The 20,202-nt window shown below is 41.2% G+C and overlaps 1 protein-coding gene across 3 annotated transcripts in view; it reads left to right on the top strand.

Annotated features, from left to right (window-relative positions):
* txlng (taxilin gamma) overlaps nt 1-20,202 on the top strand; it is a 109,568-nt gene that overhangs the window by 84,067 nt on the left and 5,299 nt on the right. For all 3 annotated transcript variants that reach the window (XM_034183904.1, XM_034183911.1, XM_034183898.1), the window contains 3 exons: nt 662-856; nt 5,946-6,065; nt 6,200-6,274. In XM_034183904.1, the coding sequence (XP_034039795.1) occupies nt 662-856; nt 5,946-6,065; nt 6,200-6,274 (390 nt within the window). The remainder of the gene's footprint in view (nt 1-661; nt 857-5,945; nt 6,066-6,199; nt 6,275-20,202) is intronic.

Genomic DNA, 20,202 nt, shown 5'->3' with positions numbered 1-20,202 from the left:
ATTGTATTTAGCCAAACAACTTCTCAGTGCTTGGTATCTAAATGCAGACATGCCCCCTTCATTGTCTGAGGATAAAAATCCTCATGCCACAGTACAACCACACATCCTGGATGTCATGACATTAAAACTTTCTCATGTGCAAAGCTTGTTTTAAAGGTTGCATATTGCACAAAGCACACTTTACCATGGTGTTCTAACAGTAAATTGGGGGGGGGGGGGGGGCACCCTTTATTGTCATGTAGAGAAATTTGTATTCTACATTTAACTCAGCCAGTAGTGGGCAGCCACAGTCCTGCGATTGGGAACCAACTCCAGGAGCAGATTCTAATGTGCATGGTTTTAATGATGGTGGGAAGAACCTGGAGTGCAAACCATAGAGCCACCCGGGAGTCCCTGTATCACCCACCCCACCCCTTAAAAGTCCATCTTCCCCTCTTTTGCTAGCTCCACATTTCAGAAAATGTGCCCTCACACGGGATCCCAAGATGTCATCACCAAAAACGGGTGGGGGGAGGGTATCACCAGGCTGTCTTCAAATATATCTGATGGCTTTCGTAGGTGATCAGTGAAACACTGGATTGGTAATGTATGTTTATGCCATTTTATCATGTAATCTTTGTCTTCTAAAGCACCTTCTTCCTTTCTTTCATTCTTCCAACAGGATGAGAATTTGCAGCGGTCCAGGGAGTATGAGGAGCAACGTAAGGAGGCCATGCTGCACTTCCAGATGACCCTGAGTGACATTGAGGTGCAGATGGAACAGCACAGCTCCCACAACACCAAACTGAGGCAGGAGAACATGGAGCTGGCCGAGAAGCTTAAGAAGCTCATTGAGCAATATGAGCTTCGGGAGGAGGTAAGATGCTCTGCGGCCACTCTGTGGTGAGTCCACTCAGCTATAAATGGGTTCCAACAGTGACCTGTGATGGACTGGTTACTTTACTTCTCTCTGGTAGATAATGTGACCCAGGGGGATGACGACAGAGTCCCAGCCATGCTTGATAGAATTGTAAACAATGCCGTTGCCCTCTGCTTGACACACTACTTAGTGACACCATTTCTAGCAGACACTGCTTTTCTGCATTGTTTATTTAGTAAAATGAAAGTTTTCGTATCAGCAACAATAAGGTTTATACCAATATGTTTGTGAAAGGCTTCTGTCATTTGATATTGTTGTCCAACCAATACACTGGTTGGACTCTTGAGGTGGCCCTCAAGAGTCACAGTTGGCAGTTTCTGGAAGTGGTTCAGGGAAATCTCTGACATTCCGTCACTGATCAATTAATAGAAATATGATAAAAAACTGAGTTCAACGCATGCACCCAAGGACCCCAGAGGGTTAAATTGTTGTACCTTATTACATTCAAAATAAAAAACAGTAATGCAATCACCTGCCCTGTTGGCTAAAATTTAGCATGAACCATTCAGAAAATCACATTGGGTGACCAGGGCCACCTACTTAGTCCAAGTCATTGCTCCCAGACCCTAAAGCACAAAACATGGATGCTGCCGGCTTTGGTGCCCAAATTTTTTTGCGTAAATCTGGTAAATGCATGTTCTTAATTTGTCCACACTGTTTGGTAACTCACTGTCAGATGTTTCTTTTAGACTGTCGACTTCAGCTTTCTTTTCTTTCTCTTTTTGTCATGTTTGTCTTCTCATTTGTAAACCTCCTCAACCTACTTTCCTTCAGTTTTATTTATTTATTTTTTTTAAATCTATCCCCCTCTGGCCGAAGGCCCGAAGCGGGATTATGTTGTGATGATTTCTGTCTGTTCCTCCCTCCCTAAAAGGGTATAAGCTTTCTAAAATCAACTCCTCTCAAGGTTTAGGAGGAATTTCTTGAAATTTGGTACAAGTCCTTTTAGGCTGGTAATGCGCGTATTGTTATATCTTTAGAGTTGGGCCCATTTTACAAGAGCTTTGGCCCTTGATTAACAAATCTAGACTCCCTCAGGTTCATGAGTGGGTGCCTGCATTCTGAAATCATCTCACATATATAGGATGAGTTTTGTAAAAATTGGTACAAGTCAGTTTCAGTTTTCAATTTTTTAATTTATATAGCACTATCTCACGACAGTCGCCTCAAGGCGCTTCACACAACACACAATTCATAGCAGCACAAAGTGAATTAAAATAAAGGACACAGTAAAAAGGTAAAAACATAATAGAATAAAAAGAAATTACAAAGCAAACATTAAAAACAATTAACGATAAGACAGTCTAAAAAAGTGGGTCTTCAGTCTTGATTTAAAAGTCTCCACCGTGTTGGACTGCCTTATCGATGCAGGTTCCAGATTGTTCCAGAGGGCAGGGCCATGGTAAGAGAAGGCTCTATACCCCATAGACTTTTTATTAACCCTTGGAACACACAAGTCCTGCGCCTTGCGAACGCAACGCCCGCACCGGTACGTAGGGCTTGACCAAGTCTGCCAGGTAGGAAGGAGCCAGTCCATGAACAATTTTATAGACCAGCAACAGGACTTTAAAATCCGATCTGGCAGAAACCGGAAGCCAATGAAGGGATGCCAGAATGGGTGTAATGTGGTCAAACTTTCTGCTTAGTGTCAAAAGTCTGGCAGCAGCATTCTGCACTTGAAGACCCCTAATGCTGGACTGCGGCAGACCAGAAAATTAAGCATTGCAATAATCCAATCTAGAAGAGATAAATACATGTATCAGAGTCTCAGCATCAGCCATAGACAGGATGGGACAAATCTTCGCTATGCTTCGCAGATGTGAGATGGCAGTCCTCGTAATATCGCTAATGTGGAGGTCAAAGGACAACATAAGATCAAAAAGTACCCCAAGATTCCTCACTTTGTCCGTATGTTGTATAACACACGAACCCAAACTAAGCGCCAGCTGGTCAAATTGATGCTGATGTCTGGCTGGACCAAGAACCATCATTTCGGTCTTATCAGAGTTTAAGAGTAGGAAGTTACTAGACAACCAACTTCTCAGGTATACAAGGCAATCTTCTAAGGATTTTATGTGGATAAGATTACCAGCAGTTATTGGCATGTACAGTTGAGTATCATCAGCATAGCAATGAAAGGCAATACCAAAATGTTGCAGGATTTGCCTAAGGGGCGCTAGAGGTTAGTGTTATTATACACAACACAATGAGAATGACTGGAGAGGTATGACGTCAACCAAGCAAGGACACTTCCAGTAATCCCAAAATAATTTTCTAGCCTATCAAGTAAAACACAATGATCCACGGTATCAAACGCGGCACTAACATCTGAAAGCACCAAAACCATAGTAGTGTCCAAATCCATTGCACGCAGAAAATCATTCTCTGCTCTGGTAAGCACTGTCTCTGTGGAGTGATGTTTTCTAAAAGCAGACTGTAGTGGCTCAAAAAGATAATTCTCAGTACGATGGTCCACAAGCTGCTGTGAAACCACTTTTTCCAGAATCTTAGAGGAGAATGACCGATTTGATATCGGCAGTGGTGGGCACAGCTAACCAAGAAGTTCGCTTCAATAATCATAAATCAGATAACTGAAAAGTTAACTTTTATGACGATAAACTGCTAAAAAATTTATCTTTATTACAGATAACCGATAACTACTAGTATTGATTTGGACGCAGCCACATCAGATTATACTGTCGGCTTCTGATAAACCAGTTTCACTTTAAGCGCCACGGGAACTACGCTACCCACAATGCTCCCTGCGGCGACCGGCCAGTCATGTTTTGCACTTAATGATGACATCATCAGCCAGTGACAGGCAGTCAGTCTGCTACAAACACACAACAGACGGACTACAATGTTTGATTTTAGTGTTTACAAATGTTTTTGACCATTGATTATTTAAAAACTTATCTGAAAAGCTAATCCGATAGCAAAAACATTAGCTTTAATAATTATCTACTATCGGATTAGCTGAACTGTGCCCACTGCTGGATATTGGCCTATAAATATTCAATACACCAGGGTCAAGACTAGATTTCTTAAGCAATGGTTTAATCACTGCAGATTTAAAACACCTAGATCCAGAGGTTAGTGAAAGATTAATAATTTCCACCACAGTCGGCCCAAGAATGGGCCACAGGTCCTTAAACAGTTTTGTTGGTATAGGATCAAATAAGCAGGTTGTGCTTTTTGTAGACATCACATGTTTTGTCAGCGAGTCAAGTGAAATGGTATCAAATTCTGTATATCTAGGTGTCACCTCAGTGATAACATCCACCTCCATAGCAGAGTGCGATGGTTGAGCCAAGGAATGCTGAGATATGCTCAATCTAATGTCTACAAGTCCTTGAAATGTTATCAGAATGTGGCAAGTACCAAAGGCAGCATTTGCCAGTGGGGGATATTGTACTCTGGGCACTGGTGTTCTGTGTTTAAACTACGCTGTTCACTGTTTGCAACGAAACTTTTAAATGTTCGGGATCATACTTAAATAGGTTTGCCGTTTCTGAAGTCTTTCTTCTCTCACACAATTTCATTCATATTGTTCAAGTTGTGCCCATTTTATCAGAACTTTGGCTCTTGATTAACTAATCTAGACTCCCCCAGTTTCATGAGTGGGTGCCTGCATTCTGAAATCATCTCTACTCACATTTTTACGAGGAATTTTGGGAATGTTGGTACAATTCCTTGTTATACTTCGGTAATACGCATATTATAATATTGTACAAGATTGGCACATTTTGGCAGCATTATGGCCCTCGACCTGCATCTTAATATCAACTATCGCATACCTTGAAATGTTATCAGAATGTAACAAGCACTTGTAGCAAAGCAGTGTTTGCCAGAGGGCAATATTGTGCTCTCAGATCAGTTGTGTTAATATATTTGTCCTGCTTTTGCTGTACCCCCAGTTCCCACATTTCTTATTCTGGCTACCAGTGGATTTCCACACATCTGTCTTAGTACTCCAATTTGTGTAGTGTCACAGCAGCACCTCTGCAAACCTCTGCTCCCCAAATAAATCTCCTTTTGAAATCAGGCAGCGAGCAGCTGCTCAGATTGAAGAGGGCCAGTAACAGTCATCAAGAGTTAAAACTAAAGAAAAGAATGTGGAAGCTACAATATGCATAATAAATGATGAATTAAATTGTATGAAACAGGAGACATGTTTAATTCTAATCCAATTACATTTTTCCCCAAATCTGATTTATTAATCATGTGAGATTGCAGACTGTATAATATTGGGGCAATGGTGACAAAATATTCAACAGTTTCACATTTAGATGTATTACTCGGTGCCCTGACTGGTGTTCTGACGAGATGTCATTCCTGTCGACAGGCCAGCCCTCTGCGCAACTATGTATGCACAATATTGTCGGGACGTGGAACTGTCGAGACACACAGTTCGACAGAACACCGGCTGCATGCGCTACTGTGCAAATGTCATAATAGCGCTGTTCACTGAGGGTGAGAGAAAGTCGCCGCCGCCGAAATGGGTCAGTTTACGCTACCACATTCTGACACAGAATTACCATTTAACGTTTGATGGATTTTCACATTTGATGGATTACTCCGCACCCTGACCAGTGTTGGAGCGACGCTGCCTCACGGTAAGGCTCGCTGACCGAAGTACCTACAGAAAAATAAACCGTGCTAACACGTCGCTGGTAAAGCTCAATTTGCAACTGTATAACCAGCATGAACGTCCGCAAATCATCCGACACAGCATATGTGGGACGTAAATAATGCCAGTTCATGCACAAGACCCCGAGTTGACCTCTGCATCGTCCACAGATGGGCCGCAACCTGATACACTGCTGTTCCTTTGCTGTAAGCAGCAGGCTGTGGTAAGGCAAACCATCGTAAATCTAAGTGGTCCCTCTGCAAAACCCTGCTGCGTTCAGGCCGTGTTTTATCCTACAGTCTTATTCTAACTCAGGGTGAAGTGTGATGTCAGTGTCCTGTTGACACATTGAATGTCCCGTGTGTCTCATGTCAAACCTGTGCATTTCTCTGCCAGCATATAGACAAAGTGTTCAAGCACAAGGAGCTGCAGCAGCAGCTGATGGATGCCAAGCTGCAGAGAATCACAGAGATGATGAAAGAAGTGGAGGAGAAACAACAGAGAGAGCGAGACTTTGTAAGCTTCCCTGCTTTTCTATTTTTGGCTGTATTGTGAAAAAGCCTGAAGTTCACATTTTTAGTTGCAGCAGGAAAGCTGCAGATTCTGTTAACTGTCACTGAGTCAAACTGGATCTGTTGTGTTGCTGTCAGCTGCTGAAAGATGCCACAGAGTCCCGACACAAGTGTGAACTTATGAAGGAACAAGAAACGCAGCTCAAGCAGCAGGTAAAAGTCCCCTGCAAGTTCATTGTGCGGCGCTCTCTGTGCAGCGCACTGTGGTGTGATGTTGCTGAGGAGGATTGTAGGGGATGGAAAGAAAACTGAGCACATGATGAATGCAAAGTGAGCACAGACTTGTCTTTCTTTTCAGTTTTGGCACTGAAGCCCAGTTCAGACCAGATTAGATTCACATTCACTGTTTCACAGTTGTGAATCTTGCACCATCTTGCGGCCCGTGACTTACGCGAGAGGTTGGTTTCAGCAGAGTTCCGATTTAGGGCCCAATGTAAACAAACCTTGTGAAGTTTTGACAAGACAGTATTGGGGGACAGCAGAAGTCCATCACAGGTGCTGCTCCTCTGGATAACTTTCTCAATTTGGGAGAACGTTTCATCATCATAATTGTCTGTGAACTCACTGGGTCGGCGCCATCCACATCCTTGTTAGCCATTATTTACATGCACTGTGAGACCTAGAACCATGCTGGCACCATGGTGCAATCTTATGGGAAACATTAAAGTACTGAATGGGGGGCAATTTCCAGAGTTCATCTGTAATTTTTTTAATCCAGTGCAAATGTGTTTTTACTGACTGCGCATTCCCAACGTCAGTAAAGATAGTCTCCTTTTACCGTCTGTTATATGGTCCATAGAAATATTACCTCATGTGAGTAGAGACATTCTTAATATTCACTGGAAAATTTCCACCATTAATATCAAGTAAGGAGGCATTTGGATGACTATGTGCCAGCAGCAGAGAGTTTGCATTCACGCTGAACTGTTCTTGTCAGCACTTCACCTCTGTGCACGTCTTCAGAGAGCTGCTCTGTGAGCAGCCTGAACGCTTCTGCAGTCAGATTAAAAACATCATGCCACAAAGTAGTACTGTGCAATTAAGTGAGGTAAGATTTGACCGTGAAATGTGCACTGTTTTTATAGGGAGTAGAGTGGGAAATAATTTAGGACAGACCTTCCAGAAATTTGCAGTACCAGAATTTCAACAAAGAATTCAACCAGTACAGTTGTTCAAAGTAATAGCAGTGCTTCAAAAAGTGAGTAAAGCTCAAAATCCTTAAAAAAAAAGCTTTTATTTCCATGAACACAAATGCATTGAGAACACTGCAAATTCTATTCCAAATCAAATCAAATTTATTACTTTATACAAAGTGAAGAAAAAGGAATATTGGGCTGTTCAAAAAATGTTTGGATTTGTCTTTACAAACTCAAACATTTACTGTATAAACTGAAAAATGCTTGAAGATTTTTTTTTACCACAGTATTTTTATTAAAAAAATTTGTCAGTGACGGTACAACAATTCACTTTACTTTTGATTTTGTTGCTTGATTGTACTACATGGTATTTATATTCAAACAAGAAAATTAGAAACACACGAAAGCAAAAAAAGAATAAAGTAAAAGAAAAATGAGTAAATTTTAAAAAGAAATAATCAAAGCTTCTCTTATCAGCGAAGGTATTTGCTTTTCAGTTTGGCCTAGAATGCTAGAATCGGATCCCAGAAAAGGTATGGGTACATAAGTTTACTTAAACTGTGGAACTGCAGGATGCGCATTCTCAACAGTCCACCGTTTCATTTGCTAGGTCCACGTCCCTTATGAAATTAATAAAAGGTCTCCAAATCTTCTCAAACAATTGTTGCTTGGATTTATGGATATACAGTTGTATGCAAAAGTTTGGACACCCCTGATAATTTTCATGATTTTCTTATATAAATCATTGGTTGTCTGGATTAAAGTCTCGAGTAAAGAGAGGAGCAGAGCTGTTGACCGATTACCACCTGGTGGTGAGTTGGATCCGCTGGGAGGGGAGGAAGCCGGTCAGACCCGGTAGGCCCAAACATATCGTGAGGGTCTGCTGGGAACGACTGGCGGAACCCTCTGTCAGGGAGGTCTTCAACTCCCACCTCTGGGAGAGCTTCTCCCAGGTCCCGGGGGAGGTTGGAGGCATGGAGTCCGAGTGGACCATGTTCTTCACCTCCATTGTTGATGCGGCCACTCGTAGCTGTGGTCGCAAGGTCTCTGGTGCATGTCGCGGCGGCAATCCCCAAACCCGGTGGTGGACACCGGAAGTAAGGGATGCCGTCAAGCTGAAGAAGGACTCCTACTTGTCTTTGTTGGTAGGTGGGACCCCGGAGGCAGCTGACAGGTACTGGCAGGCCAAGCATGCTGCAGCCTGTGCGGTCGCAGAGGCAAAAACTCGGGTCTGGGAGGAGACAGATGGAGCGTGAGATTGATAGACGGATCGGTGCAGCGTCTGCAGTGATGCAGTCGCTGTATCGGACCGTCGTGGTGAAGAGAGAGCTGAGTTTACCGATCGATCTACGTTCCGATCCTCACCTATGGTCATGAGATTTGGCTCATGACCGAAAGAATGAGATCGCGGGTACAAGCGGCCGAGATGAGTTTCCTCCACAGGGTGGCTGGGCGCTCCCTTAGAGATAGGGTGAGGAGCTCGGTCACTCGGGAGGAGCTCGGAGTCGAGCCGCTGCTCCTCCATGTCGAAAGGAGTCAGTTGAGGTGGCTTGGGCATCTTTTCCGGATGCCCCCTGGACGCCTCGCTGGAGAGGTGTTCTGGGCACGTCCCATTGGGAGGAGGCCCCGGGGAAGACCCAGGACACGCTGGAAGGATTACGTCTCTCGGCTGGCTTGGGAACGCCTTGGGGTTCCCCCGGAGGAGCTGGGGGAGGTGTGTGTGGATCGGGAGGTCTGGGCGGCTATGCTTGAGCTGCTGCTCCCGCGACCCGACTCCGGATAAAGCAGAAGAAAATGGATGGATGGATGGATGGTTGTCTGGATCTGAAATTTCAGTTAAATACAGTCAACAAAAATATAAACGCAACACTTTTGGTTTTGCTCCCATTTTGTATGAGATGAACTCAAAGATCTAAAACTTTTTCCACATACACAATATCACCATTTCCCTCAAATATTGTTCACAAACCAGTCTAAATCTCTGATAGTGAGCACTTCTCCTTTGCTGAGATAATCCATCCCTCCTCATAGGTGTGCCATATCAAGATGCTGATTAGACACCATGATTAGTGCACAGGTGTGCCTTACACTGCCCACAATAAAAGGCCACTCTGAAAGGTGCAGTTTTATCACACAGCACAATGCCACAGATGTCGCAAGATTTGAGGGAGCGTGCAATTGGCATGCTGACAGCAGGAATGTCAACCAGAGCTGTTGCTCGTGTATTGAATGTTCATTTCTATACCATAAGTCGTCTCCAAAGGCGTTTCAGAGAATTTGGCAGTACATCCAACCAGCCTCACAACCGCAGACCACGTGTAACCACACCAGCCCAGGACTTCCACATCCAGCATGTTCACCTCCAAGATCGTCTGAGACCAGCCACTCGGACAGCTGCTGAAACGATCAGTTTGCATAACCAAAGAATTTCTGCACAAACGGTCAGAAACCGTCTCAGGGAAGCTCATCTGCATGCTCGTCGTCCTCATCGGGGTCTCGACCTGACTCCAGTTCGTCGTCGTAACCGACTTGAGTGGGCAAATGCTCACATTCGCTGGCATTTGACACATTGGCGAGGTGTTCTCTTCACGGATGAATCCCGGTTCACACTGTCCAGGGCAGATGGCAGACAGCGTGTGTGGCGTCGTGTGGGTGAGTGGTTTTCTGATGTCAATGTTGTGGATCGAGTGGCCCGTGGTGGTGGAGTTATGGTATGGGCAGGCATCTGTTATGGACGAAGAACAGAGGTGCATTTTATTGATGGCATTTTGAATGCACAGAGATACTGTGACGAGATCCTGAGGCCCATTGTTGTGCCATACATCCAAGAACATCACCTCATGTTGCAGCAGGATAATGCACGGCCCCATGTTGCAAGGATCTGTACACAGTTCTTGGAAGCTGAAAATGTCCCAGTTCTTGCATGGCCGGCATACTCACCAGACATGTCACCCATTGAGCATGTTTGGGATGCTCTGGACCGGTGTATACGACAGCGTGTACCAGTTCCTGCCAATATCCAGCAACTTCGCACAGCCATTGAAGAGGAGTGGACCAACATTCCACAGGCCACAATTGACAACCTGATCAACTCTATGCGAAGGAGATGTGTTGCACTGCATGAGGCAAATGGTGGTCACACCAGATACTGACTGGTATCCCCCCCCAATAAAACAAAACTGCACCTTTCAGAGTGGCCTTTTATTGTGGACAGTCTAAGGCACACCTGTGCACTAATCATGGTATCTAATCAGCATCTTGGTATGGCACACCTGTGAGGTGGGATGGATTATCTCAGCAAAGAAGTGCTCACTATCACAGATTTAGACTGGTTTGTGAACAATATTTGAGGGAAATGGTGATATTGTGTATGTGGAAAAAGGTTTAGATCTTTGAGTTCATCTCATACAAAATGGGAGCAAAACCAAAAGTGTTGCGTTTATCTTTTTGTTAAGTGTATATCATATAACAGATGAACACATTGATATTTGAGAAGTGAAATGAAGTTTCTAGTATTTACAGAAAGTGTGCAATAATTATTTAAACAAAATTAGGCAAGTGCATAAATTTGGACACCCTTGTCATTTTATTGATTTGAATACATTTGGCACTAATTTTTAGAACACAAAATTGGTTTGACCCTTGACCTCCTTACACAGGTGAATCCACTCATGAGAAAGGCTATGTAAGGTGGCCATGTGCAAATGTTTCCCTTCTTTGTATCTCTTCTAATGAGTGGCAACATGGGAGCCTCTAAACAACTCTCAAAGGACCTGAAAACAAAGATTGTTCAACATCATGGTTTAGGGGAGGGATAAAAAGCTGTCTGAGATTTCAGCTGTCTGATTCCACTGTGAGGAACATAGTGAGGAAATGGAAGACCGCAGACATAGTACGAGTTAAGGCTCGAAGTTGCAGGCCAAGAAAAATCTCATAAGCTGAAGCGAAGGATGGTGAGAACAGTCATAGTCAACCCACAGACCTGCTCCAGAGACCTACAACATGATCTTGCTGCTGATAGTCTCTCTGTGTATCGTTCAACTATACAGCGCACTTTGCACAAAGAAATGCTGTATGATTGTATGAGTTATTTGGACATGACAAGGGGCAGTATGCATGGCAGAAAAAGAACACAACATTCCAAGAAAAACACTTGCTACCTACAGTAAAATTTGGAGGTGGTTCCATCATGCTGTGTAGCCAGTGCAGGTACTGCAAATGTTGTTAAAGTTGAGGGTCACCTGGATTGCAGTCAGTATCAGCAGATTCTTGAGAACAGTGTTCATGAATCAGTGACAAAGTTGAAATTGTGCCTGGGCTGGATCTTCGACCCTAAACACTGCTCAAAATCTACTAAGGCATTCATCCAGAGGAACAAGCACAACGTTCTGGAATGGCCATCTCAGTCCCCAGACCTGAATATTATTGAAAATCTGTAGTGTGAGTTTAAGCGGGCTGTCCATGCTGGGAAACCAACAAACCTGAGATGTTTTGTAAAAAGTGGTCCAAAATTCCTTCAACCGGAATCCAGACTCTCATTGGAAGCTATAGGAAGCATTTAGAGGCTGTTATTTCTGCAAAAGGAGGATCTGCTAAATATTGATGTATTTTTTTCTATTGGGGTGCCCAAATTTATGCACCTGCCTAATTTTGTATAAAGAATTATTGCACTTTCTGTAAATCCTATAAACTTCATCTCACTTCTCAAATATCACTGTTTGTCTGCTATGTGATATATTTAATTGAAATTGATGATCCAAAAAGCCAATGATTTATAAAGGAAAATCATGGAAATCATCAGGGGTGCTCAACTTTTTACATACCACTGTACATCATGTTTTTTGACAGAATTTATCAGTTGACATTATTAAGTTATTTCACACAAATCAAACTGTCTTTGGGATGAATTTACTTCAGGTTGGCTCCATACAAACATGAAGTGTTAACCTGCTAAGTCTGCATTTTATGGTTTCTTTTATTACATCTGTGTGAAATATTCACGTGGAGGAAAATATGAAAGGAAAACTGTAACAGCTCAATGCAAATATTTGAGAAATAGCTCATTTATCATATTAATTGCACCAGATTGCATGTAATATTTTCTGGGGGGGAATCCCAGACCACCCACCCCCCCAAAAGGGTTACTCACAAGTTGTATGAAAAGACTCTTCTCTGGGGTTGAAAAATTTACCATACACAATAAAAAAAACTGAAGTTAGGGGGCTTTTTTGGTGGGTAAATAAACCTGAATATGCACTAGAATGCATCTGAGATTTCAAATTTTTTCGAGGGAGAACCCCGCCCCCACCACAACTTGTCTTCCAGTGGTGGGCACAGCAAACCAAAAAATTAACTTCGATAACAGATAATCAGCTAACTGAAAAGTTATGTTTTATAAAGCTAAATCACTCAAAAATGTATCGGAAGCTACAGATAACCGATAACTTCCAGTATTGTGTCCAGTACACTTGCAACTACTGACAAGCTGATTTTGAGTTTTAACACCACGATCGCTTCTGGTAGCATCAAAAGTGACCACAGACCCAAACGAGTCAGTACTTCTGTCTTTGTGCGCCCTGCCCACTGCTGGAAGCTCCTGTTTACTACATAGCTTGCAGCAGCGAAGCAGTTGAGAGGAGCAGCGAAGCTCAACTCTCTACTCAATAACAGCGTCACCGTAAGGCAGAGGTCTTGGAAAATAAAGCAGTGCTGACTTATGGTTTGGTTTATAAATAAAATTAATACTGATAGAATAACGCCATTAATGTCAATTCTGTCATTTGTACAAAGTTAAAATATAACATATATCTTTTAATGTTGAATAATACACTAATTCTGAAGTTTTGTAGCAAACACAGACAGATGCCAAAGGGATTATGGGTAAAATGTGCCATGTGTTGGTGTTTACAGATAAATGTGCTTTTGTAAAATATACAATTTTTTTATTTGTAAAAAAAGGCATTTTCAAAGAAAAAAGCCAAGTTGTAGTCTGATATAACCAGTGTCAAAATAAATAGAACACTGCCATGATCTACTGGTGCCCAGATGCTCAGTCTTAAGCTGGGCTTACACTGTGTGAGTTTTGGCCCTTTTTCAGACGATCTTTCACTCGTGAGAGAATTTTTTGGATCACGCCTTTTTTCAGCTAAATCGCGCGTCTTGCATCGTGTAGTATACATGGAGTAACGAGCTGCATTTAACCTCTCACGACCACCTCCTGATCGGCAATCGTATGGTCGGATGAAAATCAAACCTGTTTGATATTCTGGTCGGCCATCGTCAGGGTATCCCGCTGTTGAAGTGCTACAAACGTCCAACCTCTCGCACTGTGCATGTGCAAACACTGATGCGGAATTGGAGAGAGCATAAACAGTGATCATCTCTTTGAGAGAGCAGCTTCTGTTTCTTTTCCCCCCTTTCTTCAACTCATGTAAAGTCTTGTGTGTTTTTTACTTTGTCTCCCATCATGAGTTTTTGTAAAAAATAAGAAATGTAAATAAAGTTTGAAAAAAAAGCTTCTGTTTACGTTTTGCTTCTGGAAACACGAGTCTGATGTGTTGTTTTTGAACGTACAATGTGAGCAGTCAGATTGCATCAGAGCATCAGGCTATATAGTGTGAGAATATAAAGTTTTGTCGTACAGTTTGAGCTGGAGCCGAGTACAATGATTGAAAATATACAGTGTCTGCCCAGCTTTAGGGCGAATACTACCATGAACACTACTGGCCAGTAGATGGCAGTAGAGACTGAAAACTTGCCAAAACAAAATTCCAGATGATCTGTGCTATGTTTAAGATGCGTGGAATTTCATAAACACAAACTGAATTTCAGACATCTTGTATATTACTCTGGAACAAAGACGACAGACAGTGTTTGACATAAGCAGGACTCTAAATAGCAAACAGGAATCGATTGCAATGATTCCAATTGAAAATAATGGAGGAGCAACCTGAGCTTCTTCTGGCATTTTTACATAAAACAAACATAATAACAATGTCTGTAACCCCAGAGAATATATTCACGAGAGTTTTAGGCACAGTATACAAAGAGTTTAATGCTGTTGTCCGTGTGGAGCCTTATCAGAGCGTCTCAAATGCATTTTTTTCTGTCGTGAATGTCCTGAGATTACCCATAATGCACCTGGACACAGCACACTAAAACCTTCAAAATTAGTGCATTACTTTAAAACTAAAACATAATAGCTGATATTTTCACTGTATAAAACTTCAGACGTGACATTAATTTAATTAACTTGTCCGAAATTAGTTTGGTTAAAATTTTAACCATAAGTTAAAACTATGCCTCTGGATGACTTGGGTGATATTGCCTGCATATCAGTATTAGTCCATGGGCCAAGCAGGTTTTCGGCACCACTTAAGGGTGGAAAAAAGGACACATAGAATCCAGCCTCAGTGTATCATGACCTACACAAAAATGTATGATAGCCATCCCAGGGTGGTAGCTGTAGCCAGGTGGAGATTAATGAAGAATTACACAGAGGTCAAACTTTAAAAATGCTCCAATCATATTGAAAACTATATCACATTACTTGTCTGATCATAGCGATTCCAAAATGGTATAATTTGGACTATATATGATGGAATGTTCTTGAGTTATGGTGTCAAAACAGCAAAAATGGTGACAAAGGTCAATTTCAGTTTGTACAGGGGTGAAATATTAAAGCTGCTCCAATTTCAGTAAAAAATTATGTAAATTATTGGTTGGGTTAATAGGGTTCTAAAAAGGAATAGTTTGCACCATCTGTCATGCTAAGTTATCATGTTACAGGGTAACATATGTCACATGTCATAGAATTCAGTGGATGTTGACCTTGTTTGATCTTTAGTTTGGAGACAAAGCATTCAACACAGTCAAAACTATTCCATTTATTGATCCTTTTATTTCAACCAATAATTTGCATAATTTGTTGCTGAAATTGGTGCAACTTTAACTTCTAGAACCAGCTCTCCTCTGTTTATGGAGGATAGAACTGCCCATCTACTATAAAACATTTGACAGGAAGGTACTCAACTGATTTTAGTTTTCATAAATGTTTGTAACTATTCAGCTTTGTTTCCCACGTCTGCAAAAATACGTTGGCGGTCTAAAAATTACCCAACCAAAAGTTATAGGAAGATCATTAGTACGATAATGGTTTTCAAAGTTATCTGAAAAGCCAATCCAATAATGAAAACATTCTTTAATAATTAGTGGATTAGCGGAACTGTGCCCACCACTGTTGTCTTCACATATGCCTCTTCTAATTGTTCCAGTACTCACACGTACAGTAGTGTTCAGAATAATAGTAGTGCTATGTGACTAAAAAGATTAATCCAGGTTTTTAGTATATTTCTTATTGTTACATGGGAACAAGGTACCAGTAGATTCTCACAAATCCAACAAGACCAAGCATTCATGATATGCACACTCTTAAGGCTATGAAATTAGGTATTAGTAAAAAAAAAAAAAAAAAAAAAGTAGAAAAGGGGGTGTTCACAATAATAGTAGCATCTGCTGTTGATGCTACAAACTCAAAACTACTATGTTCAAACTGCTTTTTTAGCAATCCTGTGAATCACTAAACTAGTATTTAGTTGTATAACCACAGTTTTTCATGATTTCTTCACATCTGCGAGGCATTAATTTTGTTGGTTTGGAACCAAGATTTTGCTCGTTTACTAGTGTGCTTGGGGTCATTGTCTTGTTGAAACACCCATTTCTAGGGCATGTCCTCTTCAGCATAAGGCAACATGACCCCTTCAAGTATTTTGACATATCCAAACTGATCCATGATACCTGGTATGCGATATACAACCCCTGGCAAAAATTATGGAATCACTGGCCTCGGAGGATGTTCATTCAGTTGTTTAATTTTGTAGAAAAAAAGCAGATCACAGACATGACACAAAACTAAAGTCATTTCAAATGGCAACTTTCTGGCTTTAAGAAACACTTTAAGAAATCAGAAAAAAAAAATTGTGGCAGTCAGTAATGATTACTTTTTTAGACCAAGCAGAGGGAAAAAAAATATGGAATCACGCAATTCTGAGGAAAAAATTATGGAATCATGAAAAACAAAAGAACGCTCCAACACATCACTAGTATTTTGTTGCACCACCTCTGGCTTTTATAACAGCTTGCAGTCTCTGAGGCATGGACTTAATGAGTGACAAACAGTACTCTTCATCAGTCTGGCTCCAACTTTGTCTGATTGCTGTTGCCAGATCAGCTTTGCAGGTTGGAGCCTTGTCATGGACCATTTTCTTCAACTTCCACCAAAGATTTTCAATTGGATTAAGATCCGGACTATTTGCAGGCCATGACATTGACCCTATGTCTTTTTGCAAGGAATGTTTTCACAGTTTTTGCTCTATGGCAAGATGCATTATCATCTTGAAAAATGATTTCATCATCCCCAAACATCCTTTCAATTGATGGGATAAGAAAAGTGTCCAAAATATCAACGTAAACTTGTGCATTTATTGATGATGTAATGACAGCCATCTCCCCAGTGCCTTTACCTGACATGCAGCCCCATATCATCGTGCTGTGGAAATTTACATGTTCTCTTCAGGCAGTCATCTTTATAAATCTCAATGGAACGGCACCAAACAAAAGTTCCAGCATCATCACTTTGCCGAATGCAGATTCGAGATTCTTCATTGAATATGACTTTCTTCCAGTCATCCACAGGCCATGATTGCTTTTCGTTAGCCCATTGTAACCTTGTTTTTTTCTGTTTAGGTGTTAATGATGGCTTTCTTTTAGCTTTTCTGTATGTAAATCCCATTTCTTTTAGGCGGTTTCTTACAGTACGGTCACAGACGTTGACTCCAGTTTTCTCCCATTCGTTCCTCATTTGTTGTGTGTTTTCTGTCTTGATGCTTTGATGTCTTCCTTGGTCTACCAGTATGTTTGCCTTTAACATTAACAACCTTCCCATGTTGTTTATATTTGGTCCAGAGTTTAGACACAGCTGACTGCGTGATTTACCCTCTTTTAAGAGTTTGATAATCCTCTCCTTTGTTTCAATTGACATCTCTCATGTTGGAGCCATGATTCATGTCAGTCCACTTGGTGCAACAGCTCTCCAAGGTGTGATCATTCCTTTTTAGATGCAGACTAACGAGCAGATCTGATTTGATGCAGGTGTTAGTTTTGGGGATGAAAATTTACAGGGTGATTCCATAATTTATTCCTCAGAATTGAGTGAGTCCATATTTTTTCCCTCTGCTTGGTCTAAAAAAGTAACAGTTACTGACTGCCACAATTTTTTTTTTCTTGATTTCTTATAGTATTTCTTAAAACCAGAAAGTTGCCATTTGAAATGACTTTAGTTTTGTGTCATGTCTGTGATCTGCTTTTTTTCTACAAAATTAAACAACTGAATGAACATCCTCCGAGGCCGGTGATTCCATAATTTTTGCCAGGGGATGTATAGGCCCAACACCATAGTAGGAGAAACATGCCCATATCATGATGCTTGCACCACCATGCTTCACTGTCTTCACTGTGAACTGTGGCTTGAACTGTCTGTTTTTCCCTCTCCTGTCAACTTTTTAATCAAGCTACGCTGTTCTTCTGAACAATGTCTTGAACGTCCCATTTTCCTCTGGCTTTCAAAGAGAAAAGCATGTCCAACAGGTGCTGCTTTCATCCTTGAATAGGGGACACCTGATTCACACCTGTTTGTTCCACAAAATTGACGAACTCACTGACTGCATGCCACACTATTATTGTGAACACCCCCTTTTCTACTTTTTTTTTTTACCAATAGCCCAATTTCATAGCCTTAAGAGTGTGCATATCATGAATGCTTATTCTTGTTGGATTTGTGAGAATCTACTGAATCTACTGATACCTTGTTTCCCATGTAACAATAAGAAATATACTCAAAACCTAGATTAATCTTTTTAGTCACATAGCACTACTATTATTCTGAACAGGGTAGTTGTAAAACAGCTAACTGATCATCTGCAGAGGAATGGTCTATTTGAAGAGTTTCAGTCAGGTTTTAGAATTCATCATAGTACAGAAACAGCATTAGTGAAGGTTACAAATGATCTTCTTATGGCCTCGGACAGTGGACTCATCTCTGTGCTTGTTCTGTTAGACCTCAGTGCTGCTTTTGATACTGTTGACCATAAAATTTTATTAGAGATTAGAGCATGCCATAGGTATTAAAGGCACTGCGCTGCGGTGGTTTGAATCATATTTGTCTAATAGATTACAATTTGTTCATGTAAATGGGGAATCTTCTTCACAGACTAAAGTTAATTATGGAGTTCCACAAGGTTCTGTGCTAGGACCAATTTTATTCACTTTATACATGCTTCCCTTAGGCAGTATTATTAGACGGTATTGCTTAAATTTTCATTGTTACGCAGATGATACCCAGCTTTATCTATCCATGAAGCCAGAGGACATGGCTGCTTTTTTGCATTTACGCAATATCTCTAAAATCAGAAAGGTCTTGTCTCAGAGTGATGCTGAAAAACTAATTCATGCATTTATTTCCTCTAGGCTGGACTATTGTAATTCATTATTATCAGGTTGTCCTAAAAGTTCCCTAAAAAGCCTTCAGTTAATTCAAAATGCTGCAGCTAGAGTACTGACGGAGACTAGAAGGAGAGAGCATATCTCACCCATATTGGCCTCTCTTCATTGGCTTCCTGTTAATTCTAGAATAGAATTTAAAATTCTTCTTCTTACTTATAAGGTTTTGAATAATCAGGTCCCATCTTATCTTAGGGACCTCGTAGTACCATATCACCCCAATAGAGCGCTTCGCTCTCAGACTGCAGGCTTACTTGTAGTTCCTAGGGTTTGTAAGAGTAGAATGGGAGGCAGAGCCTTCAGCTTTCAGGCTCCTCTCCTGTGGAACCAGCTCCCAGTTCAGATCAGGGAGACAGACACCCTCTCTACTTTTAAGATTAGGCTTAAAACTTTCCTTTTTGCTAAAGCTTATAGTTAGGGCTGGATCAGGTGACCCTGAACCATCCCTTAGTTATGCTGCTATAGACGTAGACTGCTGGGGGGTTCCCATGATGCACTGTTTCTTTCTCTTTTTGCTCTGTATGCACCACTCTGCATTTAATCATTAGTGATCGATCTCTGCTCCCCTCCACAGCATGTCTTTTTCCTGGTTCTCTCCCTCAGCCCCAACCAGTCCCAGCAGAAGACTGCCCCTCCCTGAGCCTGGTTCTGCTAGAGGTTTCTTCCTGTTAAAAGGGAGTTTTTCCTTCCCACTGTAGCCAAGTGCTTGCTCACAGGGGGTCGTTTTGACCGTTGGGGTTTTACATAATTATTGTATGGCCTTGCCTTACAATATAAAGCACCTTGGGGCAACTGTTTGTTGTGATTTGGCGCTATATAAAAAAATTGATTGATTGATTGATTGATTGAACACTACTGTAACTTCAGACCTTTGATCACCCTGGAGCTGACCATTGTCTGAGTCATTGTCATTCTGTCTATTCTTTGATCCATTTGAATGATGAATTTCCGTTTCCTCCCACGTCTCTTGTTTTCGTTGCCATTTTAAACCATTTGAGGCCATTTTATGCACTTATTTGTTTTCCCCTCTCCAATCAACTTTTTAAAACTTTTCAACTTTTCAAAGTAAACTTCTCTTGAACAGTGTCTGGAATGACCCATTTTACTCAGATTTTCAGAGAGAAAACCAGTATGTACAACACTTACTGCCTTCATTCTTAAATAAGGGTAATGGAAAGAAATATGCAAACGCTATTTCTTTTTTTAATTTTTATTTATGTATTTTTTTTTTTTTTTGAACAGCCTCATATTCATTTTTCTTTCTGTAAAGTAACAACAAATTTGCTAAAGTTTTCTTCGTGTTCTGATTTGGAATAGAATGTGCAGTGTTCACAGTGCATTTGCATGTTTCAAAATAAAAGCTATTTTTTTGCTTTACTTGTTTAAACA

This window comes from Thalassophryne amazonica, chromosome 2 (assembly GCF_902500255.1).
Source record: "Thalassophryne amazonica chromosome 2, fThaAma1.1, whole genome shotgun sequence".
In the NCBI taxonomy this organism is placed as follows: Eukaryota; Metazoa; Chordata; class Actinopteri; order Batrachoidiformes; family Batrachoididae; genus Thalassophryne; species Thalassophryne amazonica.
This window is presented reverse-complemented; position numbering and strand designations above follow the sequence as displayed.